This window comes from Trachurus japonicus, chromosome 15 (genome assembly GCF_045865225.1).
Source record: "Trachurus japonicus isolate A0001 chromosome 15, Traja_1.0".
Lineage (NCBI taxonomy): Eukaryota > Metazoa > Chordata > Actinopteri > Carangiformes > Carangidae > Trachurus > Trachurus japonicus.
The window spans coordinates 3,070,879-3,089,466 of NC_140921.1; the positions used below are offsets into that span (position 1 = coordinate 3,070,879).

At 41.9% G+C, this 18,588-nt stretch overlaps 4 protein-coding genes across 11 annotated transcripts; all 4 read left to right on the top strand.

Annotated features, from left to right (window-relative positions):
- The first annotated feature begins 2,143 nt into the window (after positions 1-2,143).
- LOC146973018 (tripartite motif-containing protein 16-like) lies at positions 2,144-4,879 on the top strand. Of its 4 annotated transcripts, none has more exons than XM_085799230.1 (2): positions 2,144-4,004; positions 4,089-4,879. In XM_085799230.1, the coding sequence occupies exons 1-2, from the start codon at positions 2,612-2,614 to the stop codon at positions 4,274-4,276; spliced, it is 1,581 nt and encodes a 526-aa protein (XP_085655356.1). In that variant the 5' UTR covers positions 2,144-2,611; the 3' UTR covers positions 4,277-4,879. The 4 variants fall into 4 exon arrangements, with proteins under 4 accessions (XP_085655356.1, XP_085655357.1, XP_085655358.1 ...); XM_085799231.1 differs by having other exon boundaries at positions 2,144-3,166; positions 3,728-4,879; XM_085799232.1 differs by having other exon boundaries at positions 2,144-3,107; positions 3,690-4,879.
- A 1,166-nt stretch (positions 4,880-6,045) lies between these two features.
- LOC146973019 (tripartite motif-containing protein 16-like) lies at positions 6,046-8,446 on the top strand. 3 transcript variants are annotated; one of them, XM_085799234.1, is made up of 2 exons: positions 6,046-7,441; positions 7,529-8,446. In XM_085799234.1, exons 1-2 carry the CDS (start codon positions 6,046-6,048, stop codon positions 7,717-7,719), a joined length of 1,587 nt encoding a protein of 528 aa, XP_085655360.1. In that variant the 3' UTR covers positions 7,720-8,446. The 3 variants fall into 3 exon arrangements, with proteins under 3 accessions (XP_085655360.1, XP_085655361.1, XP_085655359.1); XM_085799235.1 differs by having other exon boundaries at positions 6,046-6,717; positions 6,892-8,446; XM_085799233.1 differs by having other exon boundaries at positions 6,046-8,446.
- A 939-nt stretch (positions 8,447-9,385) lies between these two features.
- On the top strand, positions 9,386-11,771 carry LOC146973020 (tripartite motif-containing protein 16-like). The gene has a single exon (XM_085799236.1). The coding sequence runs from the start codon at positions 9,386-9,388 to the stop codon at positions 11,051-11,053; it is 1,668 nt and encodes a 555-aa protein (XP_085655362.1). The 3' UTR covers positions 11,054-11,771.
- Positions 11,772-12,710: 939 nt separating this feature from the next.
- On the top strand, positions 12,711-17,874 carry LOC146973021 (tripartite motif-containing protein 16-like). 3 transcript variants are annotated; one of them, XM_085799240.1, is made up of 2 exons: positions 12,711-14,199; positions 17,504-17,874. In XM_085799240.1, the coding sequence occupies exons 1-2, from the start codon at positions 12,711-12,713 to the stop codon at positions 17,686-17,688; spliced, it is 1,674 nt and encodes a 557-aa protein (XP_085655366.1). In that variant the 3' UTR covers positions 17,689-17,874. The 3 variants fall into 3 exon arrangements, with proteins under 3 accessions (XP_085655366.1, XP_085655363.1, XP_085655364.1); XM_085799237.1 differs by having other exon boundaries at positions 12,711-14,057; positions 17,341-17,874; XM_085799238.1 differs by having other exon boundaries at positions 12,711-13,994; positions 17,299-17,874.
- Positions 17,875-18,588: the final 714 nt, after the last annotated feature.

An 18,588-nucleotide genomic window follows, 5' to 3' on the forward strand; every position in this document is an offset into this window, starting at 1 on the left:
GTTTGTTGAGGTGGAGCTGGAGCCGTGGAGGAGATCACTGCTCATGATGACGTTTCTTTACCTAAACTCACATTTCTCCACATGGAAATAGAAACTTCTCTGAGCTCTAAATGGTTGTTGGATATTTGTGTTGATGTGTTTGTGTGTTGTTGTTGTTGTTTCGGCCTTAACAGATAAATCACCAGACCTTCCTTTATCACTGAGCTTTGTTCTCACTGTGGAAACTAAGAAATCTATCACATTAAAACTGATTTTTTTGGTTTTTGTTGTTTATCTTACACTGTATGGGCTATTGGGATATTTTGTTTTCAGTGTGTAACAAAAAAAAAAAGATCCAGAATTACATTTACAGTGATGTGTTTGTCAGATCAAATGTTATTGTTTAAATCCATCCATAAATAAGGTCTCCCGGATTTATGATTATCACTAATTACTGTAGGAGATGATTTATTATTTTCTTTTCCATATCTGAGATTCATGTTAAACAAACTGTTTGAATGATGTGAATGTAACTGAAGTGAATAAATGATTCTCCATATGTAGTATAAGAATCAATGAGTAATATTTCTGTTGTGTTTACTTTTGAAGGTCTTCTTTAGGCACGAGGATACAGGATCTTTGACATTTAGTGAGGGAACAAGGATTACACATATGAAAGATGACGGAAAACATTAGAATTAGGGGGAACACTTGATTTGAAGGGTGGGTGCATAGCACATTCATAAGTATGGAAGCCCATTTCCGCCATTTGATGAAAAAAAATTATGAGATCCTAAGTAAAAATTATGAGATCGCTAAATCAAAATTACCGTATTTCCTCTAATAGAGGCCGAGGCCTTTATTTACTTTAGCTGCCCAGGGGAACCGGCCTGTATTGGAGACCGGCTTATATTTGAGAGAGGCTATTATTTCTTCCTCTGTTTCATGCTGGTGCTCAAATTTGACAGTTACCGTGCTCAGTTTTCATTCTGCCTACAATTAATTATATTTTTTTACACATTACTGTAGCAGGTACCGCAACAGCAGCGATCAGCTGGACAGGATTAGGCTAATAAACGCTGGAGCACAAGTGGTCAGAATGAATGAATAAATAAATAAAAGTAACACCATGTCATGCGCAGACCAGTTTTGTCACAGATCGGGTAGCGTCGCAAATCGGGTAGTGACACGCCATGCTGCTAAAGCTCTCTTCGGTCGAGTTGTCAGTGACTGTTTCCTTGAAGCGTGGGTTCATGTGGCACTTCAGATCTAGCTACTGCCATCTGCTGGCACTTGTGGGTTACTGCATCCGTGTTTGGCCGCCTGAGACCAGTGCATCCACAGTGACTGAAATTCAGGTTTTTTCTGTTTGTTTGTTTTTTTCCCATTGACCCGGCCTGTATTTGGGGCCGGCCTTTATTTGTTCGTGTAAACCACGCCCCCGGCCATTATAACAGACCCGGCTATTAAATAGATACCGGCTACTATTAGAGGAAATACGGTATGAGATACTATGTCAAAATTATGAGATACTTAGTCAAAATTATGAGATAGCTAAATCAAAATTACGAGATAGCTAAATCAAAATTACGAGATAGCCAAGTCAAAATGATGAAATAGCTAAGTCAAAATTATGAGATAGCTAAGTCATAATCATGAGATACTAAGTCAAAATTATGAGATAGCTAAGTCAAAATTATGAGATAGCTAAGTCAAAATTATGAGATAGCCAAGTCAAAATTATGAGATATAAAGTTATAATTATGAGATACTAAGTCATAATTATGAGATACTAAGTCAAAATTATGAGATAGCTTAGTCAAAATTATGAGATAGCTAAGTCATAATTATGAGATAGCCAAGTCAAAATTATGAGATACAAAGTTATAATTATGAGATACTAAGTCATAATTATGAGATACTAAGTCAAAATTATGAGATAGCTAAATCAAAATTACAAGATACTAAATCAAACTTATGAGATAGCTAAATCAAAATTATGAGGTACTAAGTCAAAATTATGAGATACTAAGTCATAATTATGAGATAGTAAGTAATAATTATGAGATCCTAAGTCAAAATTATGAAAAAAATTATGACTTAGGATCTCATAATTTTTTTTCATCAAGTGGTGGAAATGGGCTTCCATACATAAGACCTTTCATATGCTGTGGTAAATATTTACTTTATTTTCATTTAGTGTATTTGAATTGTAACCTATAAAACAATCAGTCAATCTGTTAGAAGAGCATAAGAGCTGATTATAAAAACTTGAACCAAAAGATCAGCAAATGAGTTGATAACAAGTGAGAAATGAGCAGGACTGTAAATAAAAAGTTAAAACACACAGTATTAAACTGCTCCTCCTACTGGAACAAAGTCCAACCTGATCCCCTCCCTCTTCTTCCTGCTCTCAAACACACTGAGCTGCTGCACCCTGTTCATGTGTTTCCTTGTTCCCTCCCCTTCAGATCTACAGTTTGAAGATGGGTGGAACCAACATGTGGTGAAGAGGAGGAGCTGACAGGCCCCGTTCACTGCAGAGACACATGTTGTTGAGATCAGAGCTCAGACTAGTTTCACTTCTGAGCAACAGAAACTCAGACATTCGTCGTCGTCTGTGAGAGGTGAAATGGCGCAGAAAGGAGTTCATCTGGACCAGGAGACCTTCTCTTGTTCCATCTGTCTGGATCTACTGAAGGATCCAGTGACTATTCCCTGTGGACACAGCTACTGCTTCAACTGTATTAAAACCCACTGGGATGCAGAGGATGGGAAGAAAATCCACAGCTGCCCTCAGTGTAGGAAGGAGTTCATACCGAGACCGCCTCTGGTGAAAAACATCATGTTTTCAGCTTTAGTGGAGGAGCTGAAGAAGACTGGACTCCAAGCTGCTCCTGCTGATCACTGCTATGCTGGACCTGAAGATGTGGCCTGTGATGTCTGCACTGGGAGGAAACTCAAAGCTGTCAAGTCCTGTCTGCAATGTCTGGCCTCCTACTGTGAGAATCATCTCCAACCTCATTTTGAGTCTCCTACATTTAAGAATCACAAGCTGGTGGAGCCCTCCAAGAAGCTCCAGGAGAACATCTGCTCTCGTCATAATGAGGTGATGAAGATGTTCTGCCGCACTGATCTGAAGTGTATTTGTCACCTTTGCCTGGATGAACATAGAGGCCACGACACAGTCTCAGCTGCAGCAGAAAGGACTGAGAGGCAGAGAGAGCTGCAGCTGAGTCGACAGAAAATCCAGCAGAGAATCCAGGACACAGAGAAAGACGTGAAGGTGCTTCAACGGGAGGTGGAGGCCATCAATGGCTCTGCTGATAAAGCAGTGGAGGACAGTGAGAAGATCTTCACTCAGCTGATCCGTCTCGTGGAGAAAAGAAGCTCTGAGCTGAAGCAGCAGATCAGATCCCAGCAGGAAACTCAAGTGAGTGGAGTCAAAGAGCTTCAGAAGAAGCTGGAGCAGGAGATCACTGAGCTGAAGAGGAAAGACGCTGAGCTGAAGCTGCTGTCGCACACAGAGGATCACACCCAGTTTCTACACAACTACCCCTCACTGTCAGCACTCAGTCCATCTACACACTCATCCAGCATCAACATCCGTCCTCTCAGACACTTTGAGGATGTGACAGCAGCTGTGTCAGAGCTCAGAGACAAACTACAGGACCTTCTGAGAGACACATGGACAAACATCTCACTGACAGTGACTGAAGTGGATGTTTTACTGTCAACACCACCAGAGCCCAGGACCAGAGCTGACTTCTTAAGATATTCACAGGAAATCACACTGGATCCAAATACAGCACACAAACTTCTATTATTATCTGAGGGAAACAGGAAAGTGACATATATGAGTAAAGATCAGTCTTATTCTAGTCACCCAGACAGATTCACTACACATCCTCAGGTCCTGAGTAGAGAGAGTCTGACTGGACGTTGTTACTGGGAGGTGGAGTGGAGAGGAGGAGGAGTTTCTGTAGCAGTCGCATACAAGAATATCAGCAGAGCAGAAGGAGAAAGTTGTTTTGGACGTAATGACAAATCTTGGTCGTTAGATTGTGACAACAGTTTAACATTTTGGTTCAACAGCATCCAGACTCCAGTCTCAGGTCCTCAGTCCTCCAGAGTAGGAGTGTACCTGGATCACAGAGCAGGTATTCTGTCCTTCTACAGCGTCTCTGAAACCATGACTCTCCTCCACAGAGTCCAGACCACATTCACTCAGCCTCTACATGCTGGACTATATCTTTACTATATTGGAGACACAGCAGAGTTGTGTAAACTCAAATAGACAAAGATCATTGAAGGTGCAGTTGGTTAAAATCTGTATTTTAGTTCATCACTTTCTTTAGTCTCCATGTTTGTTGCTAAAAGCTCATTGCTGTTGTGTCTCTGCACTGCACAGAGATCACCTGTCAATCATTAAACATTGTGGGCGGGACTTTGACCTCTTGTTGTCATTTCTTGTTGTGTTGATGTTTGAGTTTGTTGAGGTGGAGCTGGAGCCGTGGAGGAGATCACTGCTCATGATGACGTTTCTTTACCTGAACTCACATTTCTCCACATGGAAATAGAAACTTCTCTGAGCTCTAAATGTTTGTTGGATATTTGTGTTGATGTGTTTGTGTGTTGTTGTTGTTTTGGCCTTAACAGAGAAATCACCAGACCTTCCTTTATCACTGAGCTTTGTTCTCACTGTGGAAACTAAGAAATCTATCACATTAACACTGATTTTTTTGTTTTTTGTTGTTTATCTTACACTGTATGGGCTATTGGGATATTTTCTTTTCAGTGTGTAACAAAAAAAAAAGATCTAGAATTACATTTACAGTGATGTGTTTGTCAGATCAAATGTTGTTGTTTAAATCCATCCATAAATAAGGTCTCCCGGATTTATGATTATCACCAATTACTGTAGGAGATGATTTATTATTTTATTTTCCATATCTGAGATTTATGTTAAACAAACTGTTTGAATGATGTGAATGTAACTGAAGTGAATAAACGATTCTCCATATGTAGTATAAGAATCAATGAGTAATATTTCTGTTGTGTTTACTTTTGAAGGTCTTCTTTAGGCACGAGGATACAGGATCTTTGACATTTAGTGATGGAAAACATTAGAATTAGGGGGAACACTTGTTTTGAAGGGTGGGTGCATAGCACATTCATAAGTATGGAAGCCCATTTCCGCCACTTGATGAAAAAAAATTATGAGATCCTAAGTCATAATCATGAGATACTAAGTAAAAATTATGAGATCGCTAAATCAAAATTATGAGATAGCTAAGTCAAAATTATGAGATACTAAATCAAAATTATGAGATACTAAGTCAAAATTATGAGATACTAAGTCAAAATTATTAGATAGCCAGGTCAAAATTATGAGATACTAAGTCAAAATTATGAGATAGCTAAGTCATAATTATGAGATACTAAGTCAAAATTACGATAGCTAAGTCAAAATGACAAGATACTAAATCAAAATTATGAGATCCTAAGTCAAAATTATGAAAAAGAATTATGACTTAGGATCTCATCTTTTTTTTTCATCAAGTGGTGGAAATGGGCTTCCATACATATGACCATTCATATGCTGTGGTAATTATTTACTTTATTTTCATTTAGTGTATTTGAATTGTAACCTATAAAACAATCAGTCAATCTGTTAGAAGAGCATACGAGCTGATTATAAAAACTTGAACCAAAAGATCAGCAAATGAGTTGATAACAAGTGAGAAATGAGCAGGACTGTAAATAAAAAGTTAAAACACACAGTATCAAACTGCTCCTCCTACTGGAACAAAGTCCAACCTGATCCCCTCCCTCTTCTTCCTGCTCTCAAACACACTGAACTGCTGCACCCAGTTCATGTGTTTCCTTGTTCCCTCCCCTTCAGATCTACAGTTTGAAGATGGGTGGAACCAACATGTGGTGAAGAGGAGGAGCCGACAGGCCCCGTTCACTGCAGAGACACATGTTGTTGAGATCAGAGCTCAGACTAGTTTCACTTCTGAGCAACAGAAACTCAGACAGTCGTTGTCGTCTGTGAGAGGTGAAATGGCGCAGAAAGGAGTTCATCTGGACCAGGAGACCTTCTCTTGTTCCATCTGTCTGGATCTACTGAAGGATCCAGTGACTATTCCCTGTGGACACAGCTACTGCTTCAACTGTATTAAAACCCACTGGGATGCAGAGGATGGGAAGAAAATCTACAGCTGTCCTCAGTGTAGGCAGACCTTCACACCGAGGCCTCCTCTGGTGAAAAGCACCATGTTAGCAGCTTTAGTGGAGGAGCTGAAGAAGACTGGACTCCAAGCTGCTGCTCCTGCTGATCACTGCTATGCTGGACCTGAAGATGTGGCCTGTGATTTCTGCACTGGGAGAAAACTCAAAGCTGTCAAGTCCTGTCTGGTTTGTTTGGCCTCCTACTGTGAGAATCATCTCCAACCTCATTTTGAGTCTCCTACATTTAAGAATCACAAGCTGGTGGAGCCCTCCAAGAAGCTCCAGGAGAACATCTGCTCTCGTCATAATGAGGTGTTGCAGATTTTCTGCCGCACTGATAAGAAGTGTATTTGTCACCTCTGCCTGGATGAACATAGAGGCCACGACACAGTCTCAGCTGCAGCAGAATGGACTGAGAGGAAGAGAGAGCTGCAGCTGAGTCGACAGAAAATCCATCAGAGAATCCAGGACAGAGAGAAAGATGTGAAGGTGCTTCAACAGGAGGTGGAGGCCATCAATGGCTCTGCTGATAAAGCAGTGGAGGACAGTGAGAAGATCTTCACTCAGCTGATCCGTCTCATGGAGAAAAGAAGCTCTGAGCTGAAGCAGCAGATCAGATCCCAGCAGGAAACTCAAGTGAGTGGAGTCAAAGAGCTTCAGAAGAAGCTGGAGCAGGAGATCACTGAGCTGAAGAGGAAAGACGCTGAGCTGAAGCTGCTGTCGCACACAGAGGATCACACCCAGTTTCTACACAACTACCCCTCACTGTCAGCACTCAGTCCATCTACACACTCATCCAGCATCAATGTCCGTCCTCTCAGACACTTTGAGGATGTGACAGCAGCTGTGTCAGAGCTCAGAGACAAACTACAGGACCTTCTGAGAGACACATGGACAAACGTCTCACTGACTGAGACTCAAGTGGATGTTTCACTGTCACCACCACCAGAGCCCAGGACCAGAGCTGACTTCTTAAGATATTCACAGGAAATCACACTGGATCCAAATACAGCAAACAGATACCTGTTATTATCTGAGGGAAACAGGAAAGTGACATTCATGAGTAAAGTTCAGTCTTATTCTGGTCACCCAGACAGATTCACTTCATATCCTCAGGTCCTGAGTAGAGAGAGTCTGACTGGACGTTGTTACTGGGAGGTGGAGTGGAGAGGAGGAGGAGTTTATGTAGCAGTCGCATACAAGAATATCAGCAGAGCAGGGTGGGAAAGTTTGTTTGGAGGCAACGACAAATCTTGGTCATTAGTTTGTTCCAACAACAGTTTCACATTTTGGTTCAACAACATCCAGACTCCAGTCTCAGGTCCTCGGTCCTCCAGAGTAGGAGTGTACCTGGATCACAGAGCAGGTATTCTGTCCTTCTACAGCGTCTCTGAAACCATGACTCTCCTCCACAGAGTCCAGACCACATTCACTCAGCCTCTACATGCTGGAATTTTTCTTTACCGATCTAATGGAGACACAGCAGAGTTGTGTAAACTCAAATAGACAAAGACAATTGAAGGTGCAGTTGGTTAAAATCTGTATTTTAGTTCATCACTTTCTTTAGTCTCCATGTTTGTTGCTAAAAGCTCATTGCTGTTGTGTCTCTGCACTGCACAGAGATCAGCTGTCAATCATTAAACATTGTGGGCGGGACTTTGACCTCTTGTTGTCATTTCTTGTTGTGTTGATGTTTGAGTTTGTTGAGGTGGAGCTGGAGCCGTGGAGGAGATCACTGCTCATGATGATGTTTCTTTACCTAAACTCACATTTCTCCACATGGAAATAGAAACTTCTCTGAGCTCTAAATGTTTGTTGGATATTTGTGTTGATGTGTTTGTTTGGGCCTTAACAGAGAAATCACCAAACCTTCCTTTATCACTGAGCTTTGTTCTCACTGTGGAAACTAAGAAATCTATAATCACATTTACACTGATTTGTTTGCTGTTGTTGTTGTTGTTGTTGTTGTTTATCTTACACTGTATGGGCTATTGGGATATTTTCTTTTCAGTGTGTAACAAAAAAAAAAAAGATCTAGAATTACATTTACAGTGATGTGTTTGTCAGATCAAATGTTGTTGTTTAAATCCATCCATAAATAAGGTCTCTGGGATTTATGATTATCACCAATTACTGTAGGAGATGATTTATTATTTTCTATTCCATATCTGAGATTCATGTTAAACAAACTGTTTGAATGATGTGAATGTAACTGAAGAGAATAAACAATTCTCCATATGTAGTATAAGAATCAATGAGTAATATTTCTGTTGCGTTTACTTTTGAAGGTCTTCTTTAGGCACGAGGATACAGGATCTTTGACATTTAGTGAGAGAACAAGGATTACACATATGACAGATGATGGGAAACATTAGAATTAGGGGGAACACTTGATTTGAAGGGTGGGTGCATAGCACATTCATAAGTATGGAAGCCCATTTCCGCCACTTGATGAAAAAAAAAAAAGAGATCCTAAGTCATAACTATGAGATACTAAGTCAAAATTATGAGATAGCAAGTCAAAATTATGAGATAGCTAAATCAAAATTATGAGATACTAAGTCAAAATTATGAGATAGCTAAGACATGATTATGATATACTAAGTCAAAATTATGAAAAAAATCATAAGTCATAATGACTTAGTATCTCATAATTTTTTTTCATCAAGTGGCGGAAATGGGCTTCCATACATACGACCTTTTTTATGCTGTGGTAATTATTTACTTAATTTTCATTTAGTGTCTTTGAATTGTAACCTATAAAACAATCAATCAATCTGTTAGAAGAGCATAAGAGCTGATTATAAAAACTTGAACCAAAAGATCAGCAAATGAGTTGATAACAAGTGAGATATGAGCAGGACTGTAGATAAAAAGTTAAAACACACAGTATTAAACTGCTCCTCCTACTGGAACAAAGTCCAACCTGATCCCCTCCCTCTTCTTCCTGCTCTCAAACAGACTGAGCTGCTGCACCCTGTTCATGTGTTTCCTTGTTCCCTCCCCTTCAGATCTACAGTTTGAAGATGGGTGGAACCAACATGTGGTGAAGAGGAGGAGCCGACAGGCCCCGTTCACTGCAGAGACACATGTTGTTGAGATCAGAGCTCAGACTAGTTTCACTTCTGAGCAACAGAAACTCAGACAGTCGTCGTCGTCTGTGAGAGGTGAAATGGCGCAGAAAGGAGTTCATCTGGACCAGGAGACCTTCTCTTGTTCCATCTGTCTGGATCTACTGAAGGATCCAGTGACTATTCCCTGTGGACACAGCTACTGCTTCAACTGTATTAAAACCCACTGGGATGCAGAGGATGGGAAGAAAATCTACAGCTGCCCTCAGTGTAGGCAGACCTTCACACCGAGGCCTCCTCTGGTGAAAAACATCATGTTTGCAGCTTTAGTGGAGGAGCTGAAGAAGACTGGACTCCAAGCTGCTGCTGCTGATCACTGCTATGCTGGACCTGAAGATGTGGCCTGTGATTTCTGCACTGGGAGGAAACTCAAAGCTGTCAAGTCCTGTCTGCAATGTCTGGTCTCTTATTGTGAGAAACACCTGCAGCCTCATTTTGAATCTCCTTCATTTAAGAATCACAAGCTGGTGGAGCCCTCCAAGAAGCTCCAGGAGAACATCTGCTCTCGTCATAATGAGGTGCTGAAGATTTTCTGCTGCACTGATCAGAAGTGTATTTGTCACCTCTGCCTGGATGAACATAGAGGCCACGACACAGTCTCAACTGCAGCAGAAAGGACTGAGAGGCAGAGAGAGCTGGAGCTGAGTCGACAGAAAATCCAGCAGAGAATCCAGGACACAGAGAAAGATGTGAAGGTGCTTCAACAGGAGGTGGAGGCCATCAATGGCTCTGCTGATAAAGCAGTGGAGGACAGTGAGAAGATCTTCACTCAGCTGATCCGTCTCGTGGAGAAAAGAAGCTCTGAGCTGAAGCAGCAGATCAGATCCCAGCAGGAAACTCAAGTGAGTGGAGTCAAAGAGCTTCAGAAGAAGCTGGAGCAGGAGATCACTGAGCTGAAGAGGAAAGACGCTGAGCTGAAGCTGCTGTCGCACACAGAGGATCACACCCAGTTTCTACACAACTACCCCTCACTGTCAGCACTCAGTCCATCTACACACTCATCCAGCATCAACATCCGTCCTCTCAGACACTTTGAGGATGTGACAGCAGCTGTGTCAGAGCTCAGAGACAAACTACAGGACCTTCTGAGAGACACATGGACAAACATCTCACTGACAGTGACTGAAGTGGATGTTTTACTGTCACCACCACCAGAGCCCAGGACCAGAGCTGACTTCTTAAGATATTCACAGGAAATCACACTGGATCCAAACACAGCATGCAAAGATCTGTTATTATCTGAAGGAAACAGGAAAGTGACATATATGAGTAAAGTTCAGTCTTATTCTAGTCACCCAGACAGATTCACTACATGGCCTCAGGTCCTGAGTAGAGAGAGTCTGACTGGACGTTGTTACTGGGAGGTGGAGTGGAGAGGAGGAGTTTGTTTAGCAGTCGCATACAAGAATATCAGCAGAGTAGAAGGAGAAAGTTGTTTTGGAGGTAACAAAAAATCTTGGAGATTAGATTGTTCCAACAACAGTTTCAAATTTTGGTTCAACAACATCCAGACTCCAGTCTCAGGTCCTCAGTCCTCCAGAGTAGGAGTGTATCTGGATCACAGAGCAGGTATTCTGTCCTTCTACAGCGTCTCTGAAACCATGACTCTCCTCCACAGAGTCCAGACCACATTCACTCAGCCTCTACATGCTGGACTTTGTCTTTACTATGATTATGGAGACACAGCAGAGTTGTGTAAACTCAAATAGACAAAGATCATTGAAGGTGCAGGTGGTTAAAATCTGTATTGTAGTTCATCACTTTCTTTAGTCTCCATGTTTGTTGCTAAAAGCTCATTGCTGTTGTGTCTCTGCACTGCACAGAGATCACCTGTCAATCATTAAACATTGCGGGCGGGACTTTGACCTCTTGTTGTCATTTCTTGTTGTGTTGATGTTTGAGTTTGTTGAGGTGGAGCTGGAGCCGTGGAGGAGATCACTGCTCATGATGACGTTTCTTTACCTGAACTCACATTTCTCCATATGGAAATAGAAACTTCTCTGAGCTCTAAATGTTTGTTGGATATTTGTGTTGATGTGTTTGTTTGGGCCTTAACAGAGAAATCACCAAACCTTCCTTTATCACTGAGCTTTGTTCTCACTGTGGAAACTAAGAAATCTATAATCACATTTACACTGATTTGTTTGCTGTTGTTGTTGTTGTTTATCTTACACTGTATGGGCTATTGGGATATTTTCTTTTCAGTGTGTAACAAAAAAAAAAAAGATCTAGAATTACATTTACAGTGATGTGTTTGTCAGATCAAATGTTGTTGTTTAAATCCATCCATAAATAAGGTCTCTGGGATTTATGATTATCACCAATTACTGTAGGAGATGATTTATTATTTTATTTTCCATATCTGAGATTCATGTTAAACAAACTGTTTGAATGATGTGAATGTAACTGAAGAGAATAAACAATTCTCCATATGTAGTATAAGAATCAATGAGTAATATTTCTGTTGCGTTTACTTTTGAAGGTCTTCTTTAGGCACGAGGATACAGGATCTTTGACATTTAGTGAGGGAACAAGGATTACACATATGACAGATGATGGAAAACATTAGAATTAGGGGGAACACTTGATTTGAAGGGTGGGTGCATAGCACATTCATGAGTATGGAAGCCCATTTCAGCCACTTGATGAAAAAAAAAAAAGGGATCCTAAGTCATAATTATGAGATACTAAGTCAAAATTATGAGATAGCAAGTCAAAATTATGAGATAGCTAAATCAAAATTATGAGATACTAAGTCAAAATTATGAGATAGCTAAGTCATGATTATGATATACTAAGTCAAAATTATGAAAAAAATCATAAGTCATAATGACTTAGTATCTCATAATTTTTTTTCATCAAGTGGCGGAAATGGGCTTCCATACATACGACCTTTTATATGCTGTGGTAATTATTTACTTAATTTTCATTTAGTGTATTTGAATTGTAACCTATAAAACAATCAATCAATCTGTTAGAAGAGCATAAGAGCTGATTATAAAAACTTGAACCAAAAGATCAGCAAATGAGTTGATAACAAGTGAGAAATGAGCAGGACTGTAAATAAAAAGTGAAAACACACAGTATTAAACTGCTCCTCCTACTGGAACAAAGTCCAACCTGATCCCCTCCCTCTTCTTCCTGCTCTCAAACACACTGAGCTGCTGCACCCTGTTCATGTGTTTCCTTGTTCCCTCCCCTTCAGATCTACAGTTTGAAGATGGGTGGAACCAACATGTGGTGAAGAGGAGGAGCCGACAGGCCCCGTTCACTGCAGAGACACATGTTGTTGAGATCAGAGCTCAGACTAGTTTCACTTCTGAGCAAAAGAAACTCAGACAGTCGTCGTCGTCTGTGAGAGGTGAAATGGCGCAGAAAGGAGTTCATCTGGACCAGGAGACCTTCTCTTGTTCCATCTGTCTGGATCTACTGAAGGATCCAGTGACTATTCCCTGTGGACACAGCTACTGCTTCAACTGTATTAAAACCCACTGGGATGCAGAGGATGGGAAGAAAATCTACAGCTGTCCTCAGTGTAGGAAGAACTTCATACCAAGACCTGTCCTGGTGAAAAGCACCATGTTAGCAGCTTTAGTGGAGCAGCTGAAGAAGACTGGACTCCAAGCTGCTGCTGCTGATCACTGCTATGCTGGACCTGAAGATGTGGCCTGTGATGTCTGCACTGGGAGAAAACTCAAAGCTGTCAAGTCCTGTCTGCAATGTCTGGCCTCCTACTGTGAGAATCATCTCCAACCTCATTATGAATCTCCTACATTTAAGAATCACAAGCTGGTGGAGCCCTCCAAGAAGCTCCAGGAGAACATCTGCTCTCGTCATAATGAGGTGCTGAAGATGTTCTGCCGCACTGATCAGCAGTGTATCTGTTATCTCTGCTCTGTGGAGGAACATAAAGGCCACGACACAGTCTCAGCTGCAGCAGAAAGGACTGAGAGGCAGAGAGAGCTGGAGCTGAGTCGACAGAAAATCCAGCAGAGAATCCAGGACAGAGAGAAAGATGTGAAGGTGCTTCAACAGGAGGTGGAGGCCATCAATGGCTCTGCTGATAAAGCAGTGGAGGACAGTGAGAAGATCTTCACTCAGCTGATCCGTCTGATGGAGAAAAGAAGCTCTGAGCTGAAGCAGCAGATCAGATCCCAGCAGGAAACTCAAGTGAGTGGAGTCAAAGAGCTTGAGAAGAAGCTGGAGCAGGAGATCACTGAGCTGAAGAGGAAAGACGCTGAGCTGGAGCTGCTGTCGCACACAGAGGATCACACCCAGTTTCTACACAACTACCCCTCACTGTCAGCACTCAGTCCATCTACACACTCATCCAGCATCAACATCCGTCCTCTCAGACACTTTGAGGATGTGACAGCAGCTGTGTCAGAGCTCAGAGACAAACTACAGGACCTTCTGAGAGACACATGGACAAACATCTCACTGACTGAGACTCAAGTGGATGTTTTACTGTCACCACCACCAGAGCCCAGGACCAGAGCTGACTTCTTAAGATATTCACAGGAAATCACACTGGATCCAAACACAGCAAACACTCAACTGTTATTATCTGAAGGAAACAGGAAAGTAACATTCACATTAAATCCACAGTCTTATTCTAGTCACCCAGACAGATTCACTACATATGTTCAGGTCCTGAGTAGAGAGAGTCTGACTGGACGTTGTTACTGGGAGGTGGAGAGGAGAGGAAAAGGAGTTTATGTAGCAGTCGCATACAAGAATATCATCAGAGCAGGGAGAGAAAGTTTGTTTGGACAGAATGACAAATCTTGGAGGTTAGATTGTTTCAACAACAGTTTCACATTTTGGTTCAACAACACCAAGACTCCAGTCTCAGGTCCTCAGTCCTCCAGAGTAGGAGTTTACCTGGATCACAGAGCAGGTATTCTGTCCTTCTACAGCGTCTCTGAAACCATGACTCTCCTCCACAGAGTCCAGACCACATTCACTCAGCCTCTACATACTGGAGTTCTGCTTTACTGGTCTAATGGAGTCACGGCAGAGTTGTGTAAACTCAAATAGACAAAGATCATTGAAGGTGCCGTTGGTTAAAATCTGTATTTTAGTTCATCACTTTCTTTAGTCTCCATGTTTGTTGCTAAAAGCTCATTGCTGTTGTGTCTCTGCACTGCACAGAGATCACCTGTCAATCATTAACATTGTGGGTGGGACTTTGACCTCTTGTTGTCATTTCTCTTGTTGTGTTGATGTTTGAGTTTGTTGAGGTGGAGCTGGAGCCGTGGAGGAGATCACTGCTCATGATGACGTTTCTTTACCTGAACTCACATTTCTCCACATGGAAATAGAAACTTCTCTGAGCTCTACATGTTTGTTGGATATTTGTGTTGATGTGTTTGTGTATTGTTTTTGTTGCTTATCTTACACTGTATGGGCTATTGGGATATTTTGTTTTCAGTGTGTAACAAAAAGAAAAAAAGATCTAGAATTACATTTACAGTGATGCGTTTGTCAGATCAAATGTTGTTGTTTAAATCCATCCATAAATACGGTCTCTGGGATTTATGATTATCATCAATTACTGTAGGAGATGATTTATTATTTTCTTTTCCATATCTGAGATTCATGTTAAACAAACTGTTTGAATGATGTGAATGTAACTGAAGTGAATAAACGATTCTCCATATGTAGTATAAGAATCAATGAGTAATATTTCCGTTGCGTTTAGTTTTGAAGGTCTTCTTTAGGCATAAGGATACAGGATCTTTGACATTTAGTGAGGGAACAATGATTACACATATGACAGATGATGGAAAACATTAGAATTAGGGGGAACACTTGATTTGAAGGGTGGGTGCATAGCACATTCATAAGTATGGAAGCCCATTTCCGCCACTTGATGAAAAGAAATTATGAGCTCTTAAGTCATAATTATGAGATACTAAGTCATAATTATGAGATGGCTAAATCAAAATTATGAGATAGCAAGTCAAAATAATGAGATACTAAGTCAAAATTATGAGATAGCCATGTAAAAATTGTGAGATACTAAGTAAAAATTATGAGATAGCTGAGTCAAAATTGTGATACAAAGTCAAAATTATGAGATAGCAAAGTCATAATTATGAGATCCTAAGTCAAAATTATGAAAAAAATTATGACTTAGGATCTCATAATTTTTTTTCATCAAGTGGTGGAAATGGGCTTCCATACATAAGACCTTTCATATGCTGTGGTAATTATTTACTTTATTTTCATTTAGTGTATTTGAATTGTAACCTATAAAACAATCAATCAATCTGTTAGAAGAGCATAAGAGCTCATTATAAAAGCTTGAACCAAAAGATCAGCAAATGAGTTGATAACAAGTGAGAAATGAGCAGGACTGTTAATAAAAAGTCAAAACACACAGTATCAAACTGCTCCTCCTACTGGAACAAAGTCCAACCTGATCCCCTCCCTCTTCTTCCTGCTCTCAAACACACTGAGCTGCTGCACCCTGTTCATGTGTTTCCTTGTTCCCTCCCCTTCAGATCTACAGTTTGAAGATGGGTGGAACCAACATGTGGTGAAGAGGAGGAGCCGACAGGCCCCGTTCACTGCAGAGACACATGTTGTTGAGATCAGAGCTCAGACTAGTTTCACTTCTGAGCAACAGAAACTCAGACAGTCGTCGTCGTTGTCGTCTGTGAGAGGTGAAATGGCGCAGAAAGGAGTTCATCTGGACCAGGAGACCTTCTCTTGTTCCATCTGTCTGGATCTACTGAAGGATCCAGTGACTATTCCCTGTGGACACAGCTACTGCTTCAACTGTATTAAAACCCACTGGGATGCAGAGGATGGGAAGAAAATCTACAGCTGTCCTCAGTGTAGGCAGACCTTCACACCGAGGCCTCCTCTGGTGAAAAGCACCATGTTAGCAGCTTTAGTGGAGGAGCTGAAGAAGACTGGACTCCAAGCTGCTCCTGCTGATCACTGCTATGCTGGACCTGAAGATGTGGCCTGTGATGTCTGCACTGGGAGGAAACTCAAAGCTGTCAAGTCCTGTCTCCAATGTCTGGTCTCTTATTGTGAGAAACACCTGCAGCCTCATTATGAATCTCCTTCATTTCAGAATCACAAGCTGGTGGAGCCCTCCAAGAAGCTCCAGGAGAACATCTGCTCTCGTCATAATGAGGTGATGAAGATGTTCTGCCGCACCGATCAGCAGTGTATCTGTTATCTCTGCTCTGTGGATGAACATAAAGGCCACGACACAGTCTCAGCTGCAGCAGAAAGGACTGAGAGGCAGAGAGAGCTGGAGCTGAGTCGACAGAAAATCCAGCAGAGAATCCAGCTCAGAGAGAAAGACGTGAAGGTGCTTCAACAGGAGGTGGAGGCCATCAATGGCTCTGCTGATAAAGCAGTGGAGGACAGTGAGAAGATCTTCACTCAGCTGATCCGTCTGATGGAGAAAAGAAGCTCTGAGCTGAAGCAGCAGATCAGATCCCAGCAGGAAACTCAAGTGAGTGGAGTCAAAGAGCTTGAGAAGAAGCTGGAGCAGGAGATCACTGAGCTGAAGAGGAAAGACGCTGAGCTGAAGCTGCTGTCGCACACAGAGGATCACACCCAGTTTCTACACAACTACCCCTCACTGTCAGCACTCAGTCCATCCACACACTCATCCAGCATCAACATCCGTCCTCTCAGACACTTTGAGGATGTGACAGCAGCTGTGTCAGAGCTCAGAGACAAACTACAGGACCTTCTGAGAGACACAAGGACAAACACCTCACTGACAGAGACTCAAGTGGATGTTTTACTGTCACCACCACCAGAGCCCAGGACCAGAGCTGACTTCTTAAGATATTCACGGGAAATCACACTGGATCCAAACACGGCATGCACACAACTGTTCTTATCTGAGAACCAAGTGACATTGGCATTTAAACCAACGTTTTCTCCTAGTCACCCAGACAGATTCACCACATGGTATCAGGTCCTGAGTAGAGAGAGTCTGACTGGACGTTGTTACTGGGAGGTGGAGTGGAGAGGAAAAGGAGTTTCTGTGGCAGTCGCATACAAGAATATCAGCAGAGCAGGGAGAGAAAGTTTGTTTGGACGTAATGACAAATCTTGGTCATTAGATTGTTCCAAAAACAGATTCACATTTTGTTTCAACGACATCCAGACTCCAGTCTCAGGTCCTCAGTCCTCCAGAGTAGGAGTGTACCTGGATCACAGTGCAGGTATTCTGTCCTTCTACAGCGTCTCTGAAACCATGACTCTCCTCCACAGAGTCCAGACCACATTCACTCAGCCTCTACATGCTGGAGTTGGGTTTGTTTGGTCTATCGGAGACACAGCAGAGTTGTGTAAACTCAAATAGACAAAGATCATTGAAGGAGCAGTTGGTTAAAATCTGTATTTTAGTTCATCACTTTCTTTAGTCTCCATGTTTGTTGCTAAAAGCTCATTGCTGTTGTGTCTCTGCACTGCACAGAGATCACCTGTCAATCATTAAGCATTGTGGGCGGGACTTTGACACATACCCGACTTTTCAATGAAAGGTCCAGGTTCGTGTTCTCACCAGAGGTTGGCATTTGGTGCAGAATCAAGCGGACCGAGACCAGCCCTTTTTAGAGGTCTTGGTCCACTTGATTTAGTGTGCACCCGAGTGCGAATGATGCTTTCACACCGACGAAAACGAACCAAACTAAGAGCTTTTGGTTTGAATGGACTGTTTAGTGCGAACCAACTGCTGTTGGTGTGAAAGCACAAAAACTAAAATGACAGGGGCGGAGTTTAGCTCAGTTGGTAGAGCACCCGCCCCATGTGTTGAGGCTATAGTCCTCGCTGCAGGCGGCCCCGGTTCGAGTCCCGCGTCGGACGACCCTATCCTGCATGTCATTCCCCCCATCTCTGCCTCCCATTTCCTGTCACACTCTCAACTGTCCTATCAAATAAAGCCATGAAAAGCCAAAAAATATACTTTAAAAAAAAAAAAAAAAAAAAACAAACTAAAATGACAGTTCGACACAAAGACTACAGTAAAACTAAAACTAGAAAATTTCCCCTGGGAAATTTTGAGAGGGCCACGGGAGCTACGGCCGGTTTTGTCATCTCTGTCAATATGGGAATCAAACCCACGATCTTAAGGTCAAGACAGAGCTGATCAGACAGACACATGATCATCTTTCTATAAGCACTGATATGGAGGAGCTGTAATGTGCGCGCATGTGTATGTTACCTGTGTTTTTTGATGTATGTGTGTCTGTAACTGTAATCA

Coding starts and splice junctions, on each gene's coding strand:
- LOC146973018 (XM_085799229.1), top strand. CDS start 2,612: ATGGCGCAGAAAGGAGTTCATCTGGACCAGGAGACCTTCTCTTGTTCC.
- LOC146973019 (XM_085799233.1), top strand. CDS start 6,046: ATGGCGCAGAAAGGAGTTCATCTGGACCAGGAGACCTTCTCTTGTTCC.
- LOC146973020 (XM_085799236.1), top strand. CDS start 9,386: ATGGCGCAGAAAGGAGTTCATCTGGACCAGGAGACCTTCTCTTGTTCC.
- LOC146973021 (XM_085799237.1), top strand. CDS start 12,711: ATGGCGCAGAAAGGAGTTCATCTGGACCAGGAGACCTTCTCTTGTTCC. Junction 14,058..17,340: donor TGGAGAGGAGAGGAAAAGGA/GTTTATGTAGCA, acceptor TGTTACTGGGAG/GTGGAGTGGAGAGGAAAAGG.